Source organism: Choristoneura fumiferana, chromosome 25, assembly GCF_025370935.1.
Source record: "Choristoneura fumiferana chromosome 25, NRCan_CFum_1, whole genome shotgun sequence".
Lineage (NCBI taxonomy): Eukaryota > Metazoa > Arthropoda > Insecta > Lepidoptera > Tortricidae > Choristoneura > Choristoneura fumiferana.
This window is the reverse complement of record NC_133496.1, coordinates 3,147,677-3,161,740: the sequence shown is the minus strand read 5'-3', so window position 1 is coordinate 3,161,740 and position 14,064 is coordinate 3,147,677. Positions and strand designations below refer to the sequence as shown.

Here is a 14,064-nt window from a genome sequence, read left to right as displayed (position 1 = left end):
GGAGTTTCGTAGTAGCCCTGCAGACACATTCGTGGTCCGATTCCGCAGGGCTACTACGAAACTCGTAACTCGAAGTTCGTGTCGTGCGGTTCCTCTGACACTTATACTGTTTAATACGAGAGCGAGAGAGACGGTACGATATGAACTTCGAGTTTGAGTTTCGTAGTAGCCCTGCCGACCATGGATGGACGTTTCCGACCGACGCCGCAATAGGGTTGCCAACCGTACGAGGTTCCTCAATCCTCGTAAAATACGAGATTTGTGGCCCTCCGTACGAGGTACGAGGACACTATCAATCAACCTCGTACAATGAGGCTATCGCGAATGAATTCGCCGCTAGCGGCGCTAGTGTAGCGTGAGGTCTCCGAAATGTCAAATCTCATAGTTTTGGGTGAGCTACGCGGGTTTATTTATAATTAGATTTTTTTTGTGAATATTTTACATTACCTGAAATTAATTATGGCAATTATGCGTTACGGGGCAATGAATGTCTGTGTTTTGAGACAGTTTTGTCTTTCGGATACTTTTGTCCTCTCTTTTTTTTCGAACAAATGGGACTACGCAACACTATGGTGGCTGGATATTTTTATGGTACGGTTTAAGGTGTTTTAAATATGATTTTAATCTAAACTTTGTTTTAACGCCCGTAATAACAGACTCTGAAAGCCATACTTAAAAACCTCACGCAACAGTGCGCCATCTAGTGAGACAAAAAACGATAGCCCTCATTATATTATATATGCGAGCTTTTTCAATAATTATGGCCATGCCATTTTGCACCTCCATTATTTACAAAGTTTCGTAATAACAGACAAATTTAGTTTTTTTGTGATTTTACTTGAGAAAAGATTTTTTGAAGTACTTACAAAATGATGTTTTATTTAGTAGGAAACTTGCAATAGTTTATTTCATTGAGTAAAAAGTTCTAAATTCACTGGTTTAAAATAAATAAATAAATAAATAAATATCACGGGACAGTTCACACCAATTGACCTAGTCCCAAAGTAAGCTTAGCAAAGCTTGTGTTATGGTACAAAGCAACGGATAAATATAATTATATAGATATAGATACATACTTAAATACATATTAAACACCCAAGACCCGAGAACAAACATTCGTATTTTCATACAAATATCTGCCCCGACAGGGAATCGAACCCGGGACTTCAAGCTTCGTAGTCAGGTTCTCTAACCACTAGGCCATCTGGTCGTCTGGTGGTGGTTTAATATGCGTTAATTTTGGTTTCAGCACGTTTTAGATGCATAATAAATATAATAATAAATGTACGATACGAGGTTTGAAAGCCAAAATACGAGATTTTTAGCTGCACAGTACGAGGGATTTTTTTCAACGGTTGGCAACCCTGCGCCGCGCCGGCGTCCGCCATTTTCAACAGCCATTTTGCCAATACCATTTGCGTGAAAGGTTTTTCTCCATTTTTTCGTTAGAATTGGCATTCTTTTACAATTCTACCGAATTATATTATTATATTGCTTAGCCTTAGCTTCTGTGTACCTACACGGAACTGGTTTACTGGTAAGTTTATTTTTTACATTTAAATACGGGTAAAAAGTATGAATTTTGCTTGCCTGTAATAATAATTGAGTATACAATTAAAATTAACCATCATGGGCAGCTAATAATTGGTTCATGCCAATAAATCAGTGACTCTAATTTGACATGATTGAATTTTGGTTATTTCAATCATTCCTTAATATTTATTTACTTATTTTATTACCGTTGAACAAAATTGTAGATAGGTAGATACCTACCTATATGGTGTAGGTGTATTCAATATTGATATTTACTATGCTCAATGATCACAAGGTATTTTAAAGCTAAATATTTTGGAATCCATACAAGTAACATAACTTTATCGATTAGCTTTCCTACTGCGCATTTTACTTGACGCTGGTTTAGGTTACCTAATTGACCGGCTAAATACTTACGCAGATCGAAGATGGCCAACCGAAGACCCCAAGATGGTAGGCGCCGCATGGACTTCCACAGCGGCGACCGCGGGAAGAACTTTGGTCGTTCCGGGGTGTCTCCATGGCAGGGCGCGGGGCCCAGCGGTGGGCTCCCCAACCTGTTACCCCTCTCTGGAGTGCCCACTGAGGCTACTCTAGCGCTGGCCAGCAACATCATCAACTTGCTGCAACCCCGGCAGAATCCGGTCCCTTCGTTACTAGACATGCCAATCAGACGGGACTTTGGCCCTGATATGGGCCGTTATGATCGTGGTTATGGACCCAACCGGGTAAGGTTCAAAAGTAGTTAATCACATCAAAATTATAGACTTGAGAAGGATGCTTCCCCTAAATGGATCACATTTTCCTATAGATTATACATGATTATACATGATTCTAAAAGTCTTTCATGCATGTTTGTGTATTCCAGAATTATCAGTTTTTTATTGGTGTGTCACAAACACCATTTCTCTCTTTCTGTTAAAAGAAAACTTATGACTGAAACTTATGAGACAGTTTAATTTGCAGCAACTCCTGAGGCTCAGCAGCCTCGACTGCTTTTGCACTAACACTGACTTGTACTCATTCCCTAGATGGGCAATCAGGGTAATTTCCGGCGTACGGGGAATTACAACAGTCGCACGGGTGAGCGTATCAACAACAATCGTAAGCCGTTCAGGCCCAATGACGGCCGCCACCAGCACAAGAATTCCCCGAAAAAGGAAGCCGATTCCAAGGCTAAACCTGTCAAGGAGAGGTAAGGACCCGCTTCCTTCCGGTGTTCCCAACCGTGACACCGCACTTCTTACCATATGACTCCTTGGCAGTCCTGCCATTCCACATGTGTTCACCTGGCAACAACGTTAGCCTGATTGGCAAGACAACACTCTGTGCCTCCTCCAGAGGTGCACAAATTTCTTAAATACTTCTGAATTATCGAGCAAATTGGACACAAACTTCTATCCCGTCTTCACCATAGACAGGCATGCTGTCTGGTTGGCTCTTTTCAGAGCCGCATTTTTCTTGCGTCTTCACAAACTTCCTTATGAAGACACCAGAAAAACTGAGAGGCATTTTCAGCGGCTTTGAATTATTAAACAGACAATTCACACTTCTTCTTACAAATTATGTTTTATTTGGGTAAAGGTATATCATTGTTTTTTTTACTCATAAAGCTACTCGTCAATCTTTTGATGCTTACCAAAGGAACATTTTATACCTAGTTTGTTTTCAATTATACCTGCATTATCTTCCAAGATCCAATTCCCAAAGGATCTGTATACAAAATAACATAACTTTTTAATACTTATCATTAGTATTGAGAAGTTATGTTGATTGCCTGTGTTTCTAATTCTCCAAGTTTGCTACAGTGAACAAGAAAAAGACGACAAGTCTGAAGTCAAGGATGAGAAAGATGAGACAAAGAAGGAGACTCCAAAGACTCGTTATGATGACATTGATTCTCAACTGCTGCGATGCCACATCTGCCATAAGAGTATGTGGGATGGGCGCTCCTTCGAGAACCATCTCAGCGGAAGAGCTCATGCTATCATGATGCAGAAGACTGCGGAGAGCTATGCTCTCACTGCTGATACCATGAGGCAGGAGTACAAGGTAAGTTTCAAACTTCAACTTAAACAAAGGAAGATTTTTTTTTTTATTTATGGCCCCGAAAGTACCACTAAACAAGAAAACAGTAACTTAGATTATGTAAATGGTATACATACTTGTATTTGTTTTATTTTTGTTTTTGGAATGGAACTATTCATTTATCCATTCAAAACAAGTCCAGTGCGACTTTTACGCTACAGTTAAGCACACTCACACTCATAAGAGACCCCCCACACAAGCGTCTTTCGAGCGGCGTCGTCGTGTCACGTTACCACGGCCGGCACTAGTGCAAAGTTATTTGCGAACAAGTACACATTCGCGCGACGCGACGCCAGCGCTGCCGCTGCGTGAACCCGGCGTTCGTCAGCCGGCCAACGCTGGCGGCGCGTCGACGCTGCGCGGACGCTGGCACGTCGACGAAGTTCGAAAGACGCTATAATATGGGGGGGGGGTCTTTAAGACACCTAGCCTAGGTAAAGATGTTGTGATCTGTGGGATCCTGTAATTCGCTCTGTGTTGATATTCCTACTACATGCAGGTGGTAGGACCTTGTGCAAGGTCCGCCCGGATTGCAACCACCATCTTGCTCGCTAATCCTGCCGTGAAGCAGCAGTGCTTGCACTGTTGTTTCGGCGTGGAGAGTAAGACAGCTGGTGAAATTACTGGCACTTGAGGTATCCCATCTTAGGCCTCTAGGTTGGCAACGCATCTGCAATACCCCTGGTGTTGCAGATGTTTATGGGCGGTGGTGATCTCTTACCATCAGGAGACCCACTTGCTCGTTTGCCATCGTCAAATAAAAAAATAAAAAACTTATCGTGTTTTTAGCTGTTGATTCTCCTTAAATAAATAAATAATGTTTTGCCAGAAAAGTTCGTACATCTTGTCCTGCTTTTTCAAGCTTACTGAAGCTAATTGAGAAAGCAAGATAATTACAAACTTCAACAAAATACGATGGCAAAACATTATTCACTACATGTGTAGGTCGTAATAACCCCCAGGTACGAAACCAATGTCCAAATGGGTGTGTTTCAGATCCGCGAGATGAAGCGCACGCGCAAGTCGGGCCAGCAGCCGGCGCGCGACTTCTACTGCGCCATGTGCGACATGTACGCGGCGGACGGGGCCGCGCACCGCACCACCGTAGGCCACCGCAAGCTTAAGGTACACTCATCTCCATCTCACTGTCATCACATCAATCACTATATTGTAGTTTGAAACTGTCCATTTGGTCGCTCTACTTTATTTTTTCATTCAAGTAAAAGCTTCAAAGGGGGGAGGGGATCTTTGCTTTGCTTGTTTTTGATGACTTGAGGTCGAAAATTATGGCTAAACAAATAAATGAAAAAAAAAACATATGATTCTTAAAATTGCATGTTTTTCTAGTTTTGAAGAATATGTAATATAAAAATAACAATAACTAAATCTGAACAGCTTAAAAAGTAAAATATTTTCATAACCTTTGGGCTAGAACTTTACTTCCTTTTGCCGACCAGAGGGAGCGGGGATTCAAAAATGACCAATATTCTGTTTACCTACTTATTCTGTAATACTTGAATGACCACTTTCGTGAGAGTCCTACAGTCGCCCTTGTAAATGGGTTGTAACAAAACTGAAGATTTTATTAATTTCCCCCCAGAAATGTGACCAAAAGACTCTGCCGACAAAGCAACGCCTATATCATAATACGTAATTATTACCAGAAATATCTGCACCCGACGTGCACGTGCTGCCACAAGGAGATGCCCACGCGCATCGAGCTGGACGAGCACCGCCTCAGCGCCGAACATCTCCGCAACATCCACGACAAGAACGAGATGGTCACCAAGCCCAAGCCTGAAGGTCAGTCTCACTCTCACTGCATCCGCTGGTCTTCTTTTTAAGAGCTGGGCTATCGGAAAAAGGCTTTTTCACTTCTCATGCTTGTAAAGTTCGTGTTTATGCTGTATCTAGGCGCCATAAAATGACTTTTTATGCTCTAGTGCATAAAATAAAATCTTCCTCTAATACCAACTCAAGACCAAGGTAATCAGGTGTCAACAGCCACAAAAACAAAGAAGCTTCTGTATATTTTTTAAATAATTTTTAATTTGTATAAAACTAAAAATCAATCAAATCAATCATAATAAATCAGTAAAATTAAAATAATGAAATTATTATAATAATGCATAATAAAAATAAAAGGTACATAGAAAGTGAATCATTGTTTCCACTGTTGCTATTTCATTTCCTCGCCATCGAAGTGAAAAGCAGAGTGTAAAGTGTAAAGCTCGAGCATTAAACCCATTTTCCCCCTCGACGTGTCTATCCACCCTCGCCGTACCGGCTCGGGTGGCTAAAATGGCTCGTTTTATGCTCTTTTTGTACAATCTACTATTGTTGGCATATAGGTAGTGCCACTGAGTTGAGGTCGCGCACACAAACATGTCATGTACTGATAGCGAGATTTTGACATTAATTTAATTTATTCTCCTTTTATGTTATCAGTTCTTCATGTAGCTGTGTGTGTAATCATTCACTTTAACTCTCGTTGTACTACCTATAACTCTTGAGTTATACACTAGCCTTTAGCCGCGGCTTCGATCGCGTTGGCATTAGTGGCTGTAAGTGAAGTATCAAATCAATCAATCCTACTCATTATTGCAGTGGGCTATGAATAAAGGTTTCAGTTTCATTTTTGTGAACAAAAACCTAGAAATAACCTGTACTAAACCAAAAGCTTTGCGAACTTATCATGTCTTTGTCGATCCGAAACTATGTTGGCGTCTCAACTCGATTTTACGCCGCGAGCGGAGCGGACTTATTAATGACTTAGTTTGACTTACATCAACCAACTTTATAGAGGTCCGGTGTAAATACTTTCATGCAGCCGATCGTTGTACGTTAAACTTAAGTCATTAATTAGGCCGATCCGCTCGCGGTGGAAACCAGGCTTCAGTTTGATTGGAATGACTATTCGTCCCCAGTGATGGTGATATCGACGCTGACCATGGAACAGTCCTATCTGCGCGAGGATCGCGAGCGCCGCAAGCCTGCTGAAGACAAGGAGAAAGCGCAGGAGCAGGACAAGGACGGAAATGAGGTATACTAACTAACTAGCCGAAATTCATGGCCCATGAAATTTAAACGGGGAAAGTTAAGACAAAATGTAAGGAAGGATTTTGCGAAATTCCTTCCCATAATAGAAACTTGCAACTGGAGTAGAGGACCCGAATTCGTAGGCTTGTATCTGGCCAAGTCGAGCAAAACAAAAACAAAGGCACGGCCGTACCATACTTTTCTCGAAGTCATTCAGGCTATTTTCAACATTACTAATACATGAATATGAATAGAGCATCAGTATTTCTTAGTCTCGACTTCTGCTGCTGCTACTTACCAGTACTAATAAAATAACTGTATGGAAGATTTCTAAGATCATTCTAAATCTGAACCAATTTTCCAGTTAATACAATATTACAATTTAAATTGTTTTCCAGGAAGAAAAGACTGAACTGAAGAAGGAGCCTTCAGATGGAGATGAGGCCGCGGAGAAGCCTGAGAAAGTGGAATCTCTGGACAACGAGAATACCATTCTGGACTACAAGGAGGGTGATGATCTCTCTCATGTCACTCCGGATATGGTGCCTGCTTACAGGTCTGAAATCACTATATTTTCGCTTAATTACAAAGGTTGCTTTAAAACTGTTCAGTTTCAAATTAAAATGTTTATAAATATTATGTATGCACAATACTACCCAACCTGATTCAAAGTCAAAGTCAAAATATATTTATTGGATTTAGGCAATAACAAGCACTTATGTATTATGTATTTCAAAGAAAAAACTGCGACCGTTTTGAAAAAACTTCTGTTGAAAAGAATCTGGCAAGAAACTCGACGAGGTTCCGCCGATAAAAAAATCAAAGGTCGCTTGGGGCATTTACTGGCGCCGTGTAAACTGATTATGGAGACTCCACACTCCACATACGTTATTGAGATGCGTGACGTGTGACGTAGCGATGATCGTGATCGTGTTCGTGTTGCAGCACGGAGCGCGGCGTGGGCGCGTCGTTCCTGACGCCGTTCCACTGCGTGCAGTGCCGGCTGTGCCGCAAGCTGCTGGACGGGCCCGACACCGCGCAAGTGCACCTGCGCACCTGGCGACACCACCAGCTGTTCGCGCGTCTGCTCACCAGCGCGCCGCAAGACAAGGCCGACCCCCAAACGGTACCATCCATGTGTTTCATGGTCTTGCATGAACTTACAGTCCTGTACACTACCCGTCCACAAACATGGCCCTGAAAAGTCATAGTTGAAGGTCAGCCAAAAAACTAAAGAGCGCAGCATTTCTTGGGTATTAAAAGTTCAAATCCAGGCCGAAGTACCACGCTACGCTTAAATACTTCACAATATAACTTTTAGGAATTGTGTTGGATTTTTTTTTTGGCGAAGCTGCAGGCTAGCTAGAATAATAAATGTAAGTAAGTATGGATCAATGTTCCTGATCTGTTCTCAGACTGAAGAAGTCCAAGAGAGCAGCAACAAGCGCCCCATTAAGACGGAGGAGAGCGGCAACTGGAAGCGCCGCCGCACCTCCGTCGAGAAAGATGACGCGGAGAACGGACTCGACGCCGAGCCCGACCTCGATGCCGACGCTGACAAAGGCGAGTTAATAGTCTTATCCCCTTTAGATCTTTAACCTTTTTTTAGAATTTACCTCTGACAGGGTTGTCAGTTAATTACCTCCTGATATAAAGGCCCGGCTACAAGCAGCGACTTGCATGCGCAAATGGCTTGTACAAAAATTGGCGCAAAAACTGTATGGCGTCCAAAAGCTATTTATGCGGTATACCATTTGGCCGTTTTAACGCACATGCTTGCTTCTGCAAATTGGAATTTGCGCTAGTATGATTAAACGTCAAGCCGGACCCTACATCAGACTTTGCAATCTCATTGACGAACTAATACGGGATAATATTGTTTCATGGTTTCATATCAAATTTACGTTTTTTGGCAGATGCTCGTAAGCATTCTTAACTTCATTGAAGTTTAACGCATTCACTGCCACCGACGCACATGTGCGTTTTCGAAACTTCGCCCAGTGGCGCTGTCATAATTGGATGCTGTTTTGCAATAGTGTGTTAACCATGATTAATTCTGCAGTTCAATGTCAACCCTTCGAAAAGATTTTTTATAGTTGACATTGTATTGCAAAATGACAGTGACTTGACTCAGTATTGCAAAACAGCATCCAATTATTCATACATTTTGAACGCACATGTGCGTCGGTGGCACCTGTGGAAGTCAGGTGGCAGTCAATGCGCTAAAGTTAACCAGTTTATTTTACAGATAAGGAGACTCCGATGGAGGCGGACGCGGAGCCCGAGGCCGCTGCCGACGGCGACTTGGACATGCCGCCCGACGACGCGCTCGAAGACTGGGACCAGACCGCGGATGACAACGAGGCCCCCAACGAGGACCCTGGTGAGTGGAGACACTGCTAAATAATTGTACTGAGTGAGGCCTTATTGTCACCACATCTTTCTGTCACATGGCATAAGACGAGGGTAGAAAGAAATGCAACAATATTAACATGTTACCCATAAAAATAGCTGTTATGTCATACAACCGAAGTAAACAGAATATTTAATAGAGGGTTACTCCTTAATTTTTTAATCACTGACGCAAAAAGAGGGGTGTTTTTGTCCGCTATGTGTGTCTGTCTGTGGCACCGTAGCTCTTAAAGGGGTGGACCGATTTGAATGCGGTTTTTTTATTTATTTATTTGAAAGCAGGTTTGCTAGCGATGGTTCTTAGAAGGGATCATCTCAGTGTGAAATTTTCAAAAAAACGTTTTTTTGTTCATTACCGGATAGTATACACTGTTATAAACATTCTCTCAAATTATTAAATCGAAATTAGAATTCTTTTCCGTCGCTACAGCGTTTTTCGTAGAAAGAGAACGGAGCGGATTTATCTAAAATTTTCTAACTCCAAACTTTAAACGCGTTTTTCTCGGAATGGTGTTTTTCAAAAACGGTGGCCACTCTCAAAGGAAGAGTTTTCAAACTATTCATTTAAAATTTTGGGAAAACATTTTTCACGACATTCTCTATCGGCCTATAGAAGCTTTTTTTTTAATTTTCCTAATTTTTTTTTACGTAAAAATCGAAAAAAAGGCTAAATTCTATACGTTTTGTTCAAACCGCAGCCATTTTGTCAAATTAAAAAAAAAAACCCATAAGTGATAGATTAATAATCTTTTTTAAATTTTTGTTTCAGAACAAAATTGAGGCCGCAATCATGGCCACCATATATGACCTTTACTTTCACGTAACTTTCAACAATTAATTAAACTATTGTACACTAAATAAATCAACACAAAAAAAATGTGTTTTCGTCCTGAATGTCTTTATTTATTAAAAAAAACCAGACCATCCCACCATGAAAAAAAAAATCGCGAAAATTAGTGATTTTTCGGAAGTTCACACTGAGATGATCCCTTAACCCTTAATAGGGCCCCATTTAAGTAGCTATCGAATACATACCTGACGAAGGATATTTTTGAAGCTAGTAGCATTTTCGGGTGTAGTTATTGTACGACCTGGACAATGCTCGACCGATTTTGTACGACCTGATAATTCAATCACATGTCACTTGGAACACGGGTCGAGCTTTATCACCCTGTACCGATAATGTTCAGGATGCTATTGGACAACCTGATTTTGTACGACCTAATAATCAGAGCACACTTTTGACAGCAAGCAATCGATTCGCAAGATTGATTATGTTCTTCGTGTACACCGAATATTAATAAATTTAATAGAAAATAACTTAATTTGGTCCTGGCGCTTCGCCGGCCGCTGCCGCGGCACGCTCGCTACGCTCGCTCGGCTCGCGCATTGTGGTCACAATTGGACCTAACACAACCTAACACAAAACTATGGTCATTCGATTCGATTGGATTTCGATTATAACGACTTACAATAACAGGTCGAGCATTAACAGGCCGAGCAAAAATTTGGACACCCTAATAATGCACGACCTAATATTGTACGACTTGATAATTCTAATCCAAAATGAGTTCGTATTATCAGGTCGTACAGTGATGGCTGAGCAGTACAGGGTCGAGCATTACTGGTCCCCGCATTTTCAATAATTACAATGGATATTGTAACTTATAATAACTAACACAATAAGGTTGAATTTCTAAGTCAATGCATGTGGTCGCTAAATCGCCTCTACCTTTTTAAGGGTTAAAATCGATTCAGCCATTTAAGATATACTTAATTTTGAAGTGACTAAGTCAGGGGTTTTCAAACTTTTTCGTTATACTGTTTGCATATGAATGAAAAAATTAATGGTTTTTTTTTTGCGTTAAGTCATGCAATGATACTAACGTTTTCAAATATTGTAAATGGACTCTTTATAAGCCCCTTTCCGCTTTACGGGTATTTTTGTAACAGCCTGTATTATTCTCTTCATAGACCAGGAAGGAGAAACCAATGGGGATGAGGAAAAGTCAGCTCCGGTGAAGGAGAAGACCCCGCCGTCCGTGAAACTGGCCGAGCCTGTCCGGGCTTCTCCCCGCGTCACTCGACGCCGCAACTGAATGCACACGGAATCCACCCATAATTATGCGAGCAATGGGTCAATGCTAGGGAGGGGGGCGTACCCTGACCATCTTTAATATTAAGGTGGGGGCGTGTAAAGTCAATCACATTAATATCTGCCACAGCAGAGCGTGCAAAAATATCTGACACGTCCTACCGACCCTAGAAATAAATTCGTATCAGATATGCACGCTTTGTTGTGTCAGATATTGGTTGATACTACTTTAAATAGATTTATTTAGAATGTGTAATAGATTCGTATTTATTAGGGACTTCTAGATTTTTTTATCTGAACGACATTTAAATACTGACATCATTATAATGATCAACATCGCTCATATAAATCGCCGAAGATTTCTTGAAACACCGTTACCGACGTGGCGTTTATTTTATGGTGTCATCTACCCTATTGTACGGTTTTTTGTTACCCCTGTGCCACATGCTCCTCGCTCTGATGATTGCGCTGCAATGGTGTGCGATGTAACAAACACAGCCACAGACAAATAGAAAGTTCCCTCTTCCCTGTTTGTCTATGGCAAGGACCAGTCAAGACAAGAGAGCACGGCATAAGTAGCATGACGTGCAGAATTAGAAGTAAACAGCAACTGTGTCTGCCTCCTTCCCTCATCTCATTCTATGCCACTCGTCGATTGTGTAGCGCAGAAATAGATGTATTTAACTGGCCGTGTCATAGATTAATGCCCACTTTCCACTGCAAGCGGAGTCCGTATAGCAATGGCGAACTGCATTTATAATAGCTTTCATTGTATAAGAAGTTATAAGCTTGTTACTCCGCCCCGCTCGGTCCATTATCTCCGCTTCTACTCGTTACTCTTTTAGTGGAAGGCGGGTAACTTTAAAACACCCGTGTTTATAACGAGACATTTCTCCAGATGGATGTTTATGCCTGGTATACTTCCGTAGGCGGAGACGAGAGGACATGTACAGAAACAACAACAAATTACGTGGCAAGTTGAGGTGGAATAAGGTCAACTATTATGATATTGATTCTGTAATTGTCTGCTCTGCCTCCTGCACATTGTAGTTTTGTTAATCCTTGGAATGAACCTCCCATACTTCTGTGTTTTCTCTATTAACTTCCTGTGTAGTACATAAGTAATTAGTAATAGGATTGAAGTTCTACGTCTCGACAATCTTTGTGATCCCAAGTATAACTAAAGCTCTGGTTTCCAAGCAATAGAGACCGCTCGAATTGTTTATAGACGTTCTAGTGGCGTCATTCACCGCTGTTACAGCCACTATTAATTTCTCGTATTATTTTAGAAATAAATAAAAACTGCATACATTTGTCTTTTTTTTTTCAAAGAATTCAAACTCAGATTAAAATAGAAAAAGATAGCCTTAAATTTGGCACATATCTATCTGTGTTTGGCGTACATCCAGTATCCTTGGAAACTGGAGCTTAAGTATCCCAGCTTAGAAGGAAACTCAAAGATATATATCCCCAAACCTATATGCAGCCCCAAACCCTTGCACCTAGAAAGGTGAAATTTCTTCTTGCATACAGTCCAGTCGGTGCGGTGACCGTTAATGCGCAGAAATACAAAACGGTATCGCAGGGGCCTGAGCGATGCGCGGGGCTGGCGGGGCTGGCAGGCGCAAGCGCTGGCGATTGGCGCTGATTGGCGGGACCAGATAGAAAAGGAGACGAAGCCGCGGTCGCAAGCGTGTTTACATATTTATTTCACATATAGAGATTGTCGAAGCCTATAACTTCAATCACACTAGATATTAAGATTATTTTTAGAAAAAACTGCAGATGTAGAGATTTCTATATGTAGAATGTAGCTCTTTAAATATAGTGAATGTAGAATCTTGAGTTTCAACAATGTTATATGTTTATTTCTACTCTTACTATATGCCTAATTGTTCTATATAGAAGAATAGTTGCTTCATCTAAAGTTTCCTGAATAAGAAACAACCTGATTACTTATGTTAATAAATCATAAAATGCTTGATTTAATAATACTATTTTAGCCTTTATTAGCATCCCAATGCGGAGCAGATTTTTTTCCTTGAGAGTGTTTATACCTGCTGAGCTGGCAATGTTGTATTTTTGTCAGTTTTTCTCGATTATTCCATAAAAATTTAATGATAATTAATAATGCTGTCTACCCCTGCTGCGGCTGTGAGTGTGTAGAACCCTTCTTAATATATAAGGCAATGTGTCTACTCCAATAATTATTCGTGATAGACTTATATTCCTTAAAAACGAATTAATGTTTATGACCGGTTTTTAAAGAAAATAAAAGTATAACAAATAATTATTGGAGTAGACAGACACATTAAATTATATATTAAGAAGGGTTCTATCAGACAACATTATTAATTTTCATTCAATTTTTATGGAATAATCGAGAAAAACTAACAAAAATGCAACATTGCCAGCTCAGCAGGTATAAACCCTCTTAAATTTATTTCTTTCAATTGCTTTCTTTTAATATAAACTAGTAGATTGTTTAGAATTAAGAGAACTTTCAATGTGAACATTATATTTAATCTAATACATAACAATTTGTCAATTCTTGAGTGTTTCATTTTCTGGAGAACAGATTTACTTGATCCTATCAATGACGGATGGACAGATTGTCAGAGACAAAAGAATAGAGAATGGATGATAAGGAATTGAACTAAAAATTTCCATATGGAATTTTTTATCTTACAATTTAGAAATCGTCGCTTAAGCCGAGTTTACACTTGCAAGATAAATCGTGCAAGGTGCATTATATTGCGAGGCCATAAAGCCAATGAATTTTTAGTGGTCAATCGAGCGGTGCAATCCAATCAAACGTAACTTGCACGATTTTTCTTGCGAATGTAAACTCGACTTTATACAACACAATACCGCATAAGTAACAAAAAATTAGAGAT

At 40.5% G+C, this 14,064-nt stretch overlaps 1 protein-coding gene across 1 annotated transcript; it reads left to right on the top strand.

Annotated features, from left to right (window-relative positions):
* The first annotated feature begins 1,363 nt into the window (after positions 1–1,363).
* Positions 1,364–13,717, top strand: LOC141442131 (zinc finger protein on ecdysone puffs-like). Its single transcript, XM_074107040.1, has 12 exons — positions 1,364–1,537; positions 1,955–2,261; positions 2,565–2,728; positions 3,342–3,585; positions 4,618–4,746; positions 5,286–5,424; positions 6,549–6,664; positions 7,059–7,216; positions 7,606–7,786; positions 8,076–8,223; positions 8,909–9,043; positions 11,047–13,717. Exons 2-12 carry the CDS (start codon positions 1,962–1,964, stop codon positions 11,169–11,171), a joined length of 1,839 nt encoding a protein of 612 aa, XP_073963141.1. The 5' UTR covers positions 1,364–1,537; positions 1,955–1,961; the 3' UTR covers positions 11,172–13,717.
* The last annotated feature ends 347 nt before the right edge of the window (positions 13,718–14,064 follow it).

Excerpts from the sequence above, each read along its gene's own strand:
- LOC141442131 (XM_074107040.1), top strand. The coding sequence starts at position 1,962 with ATGGCCAACCGAAGACCCCAAGATGGTAGGCGCCGCATGGACTTCCAC. Across the intron at positions 2,262-2,564 it reads GTGGTTATGGACCCAACCGG|ATGGGCAATCAGGGTAATTT; the intron begins GTAAGGTTCAAA and ends CTCATTCCCTAG. Across the intron at positions 2,729-3,341 it reads GCTAAACCTGTCAAGGAGAG|TGAACAAGAAAAAGACGACA; the intron begins GTAAGGACCCGC and ends AGTTTGCTACAG.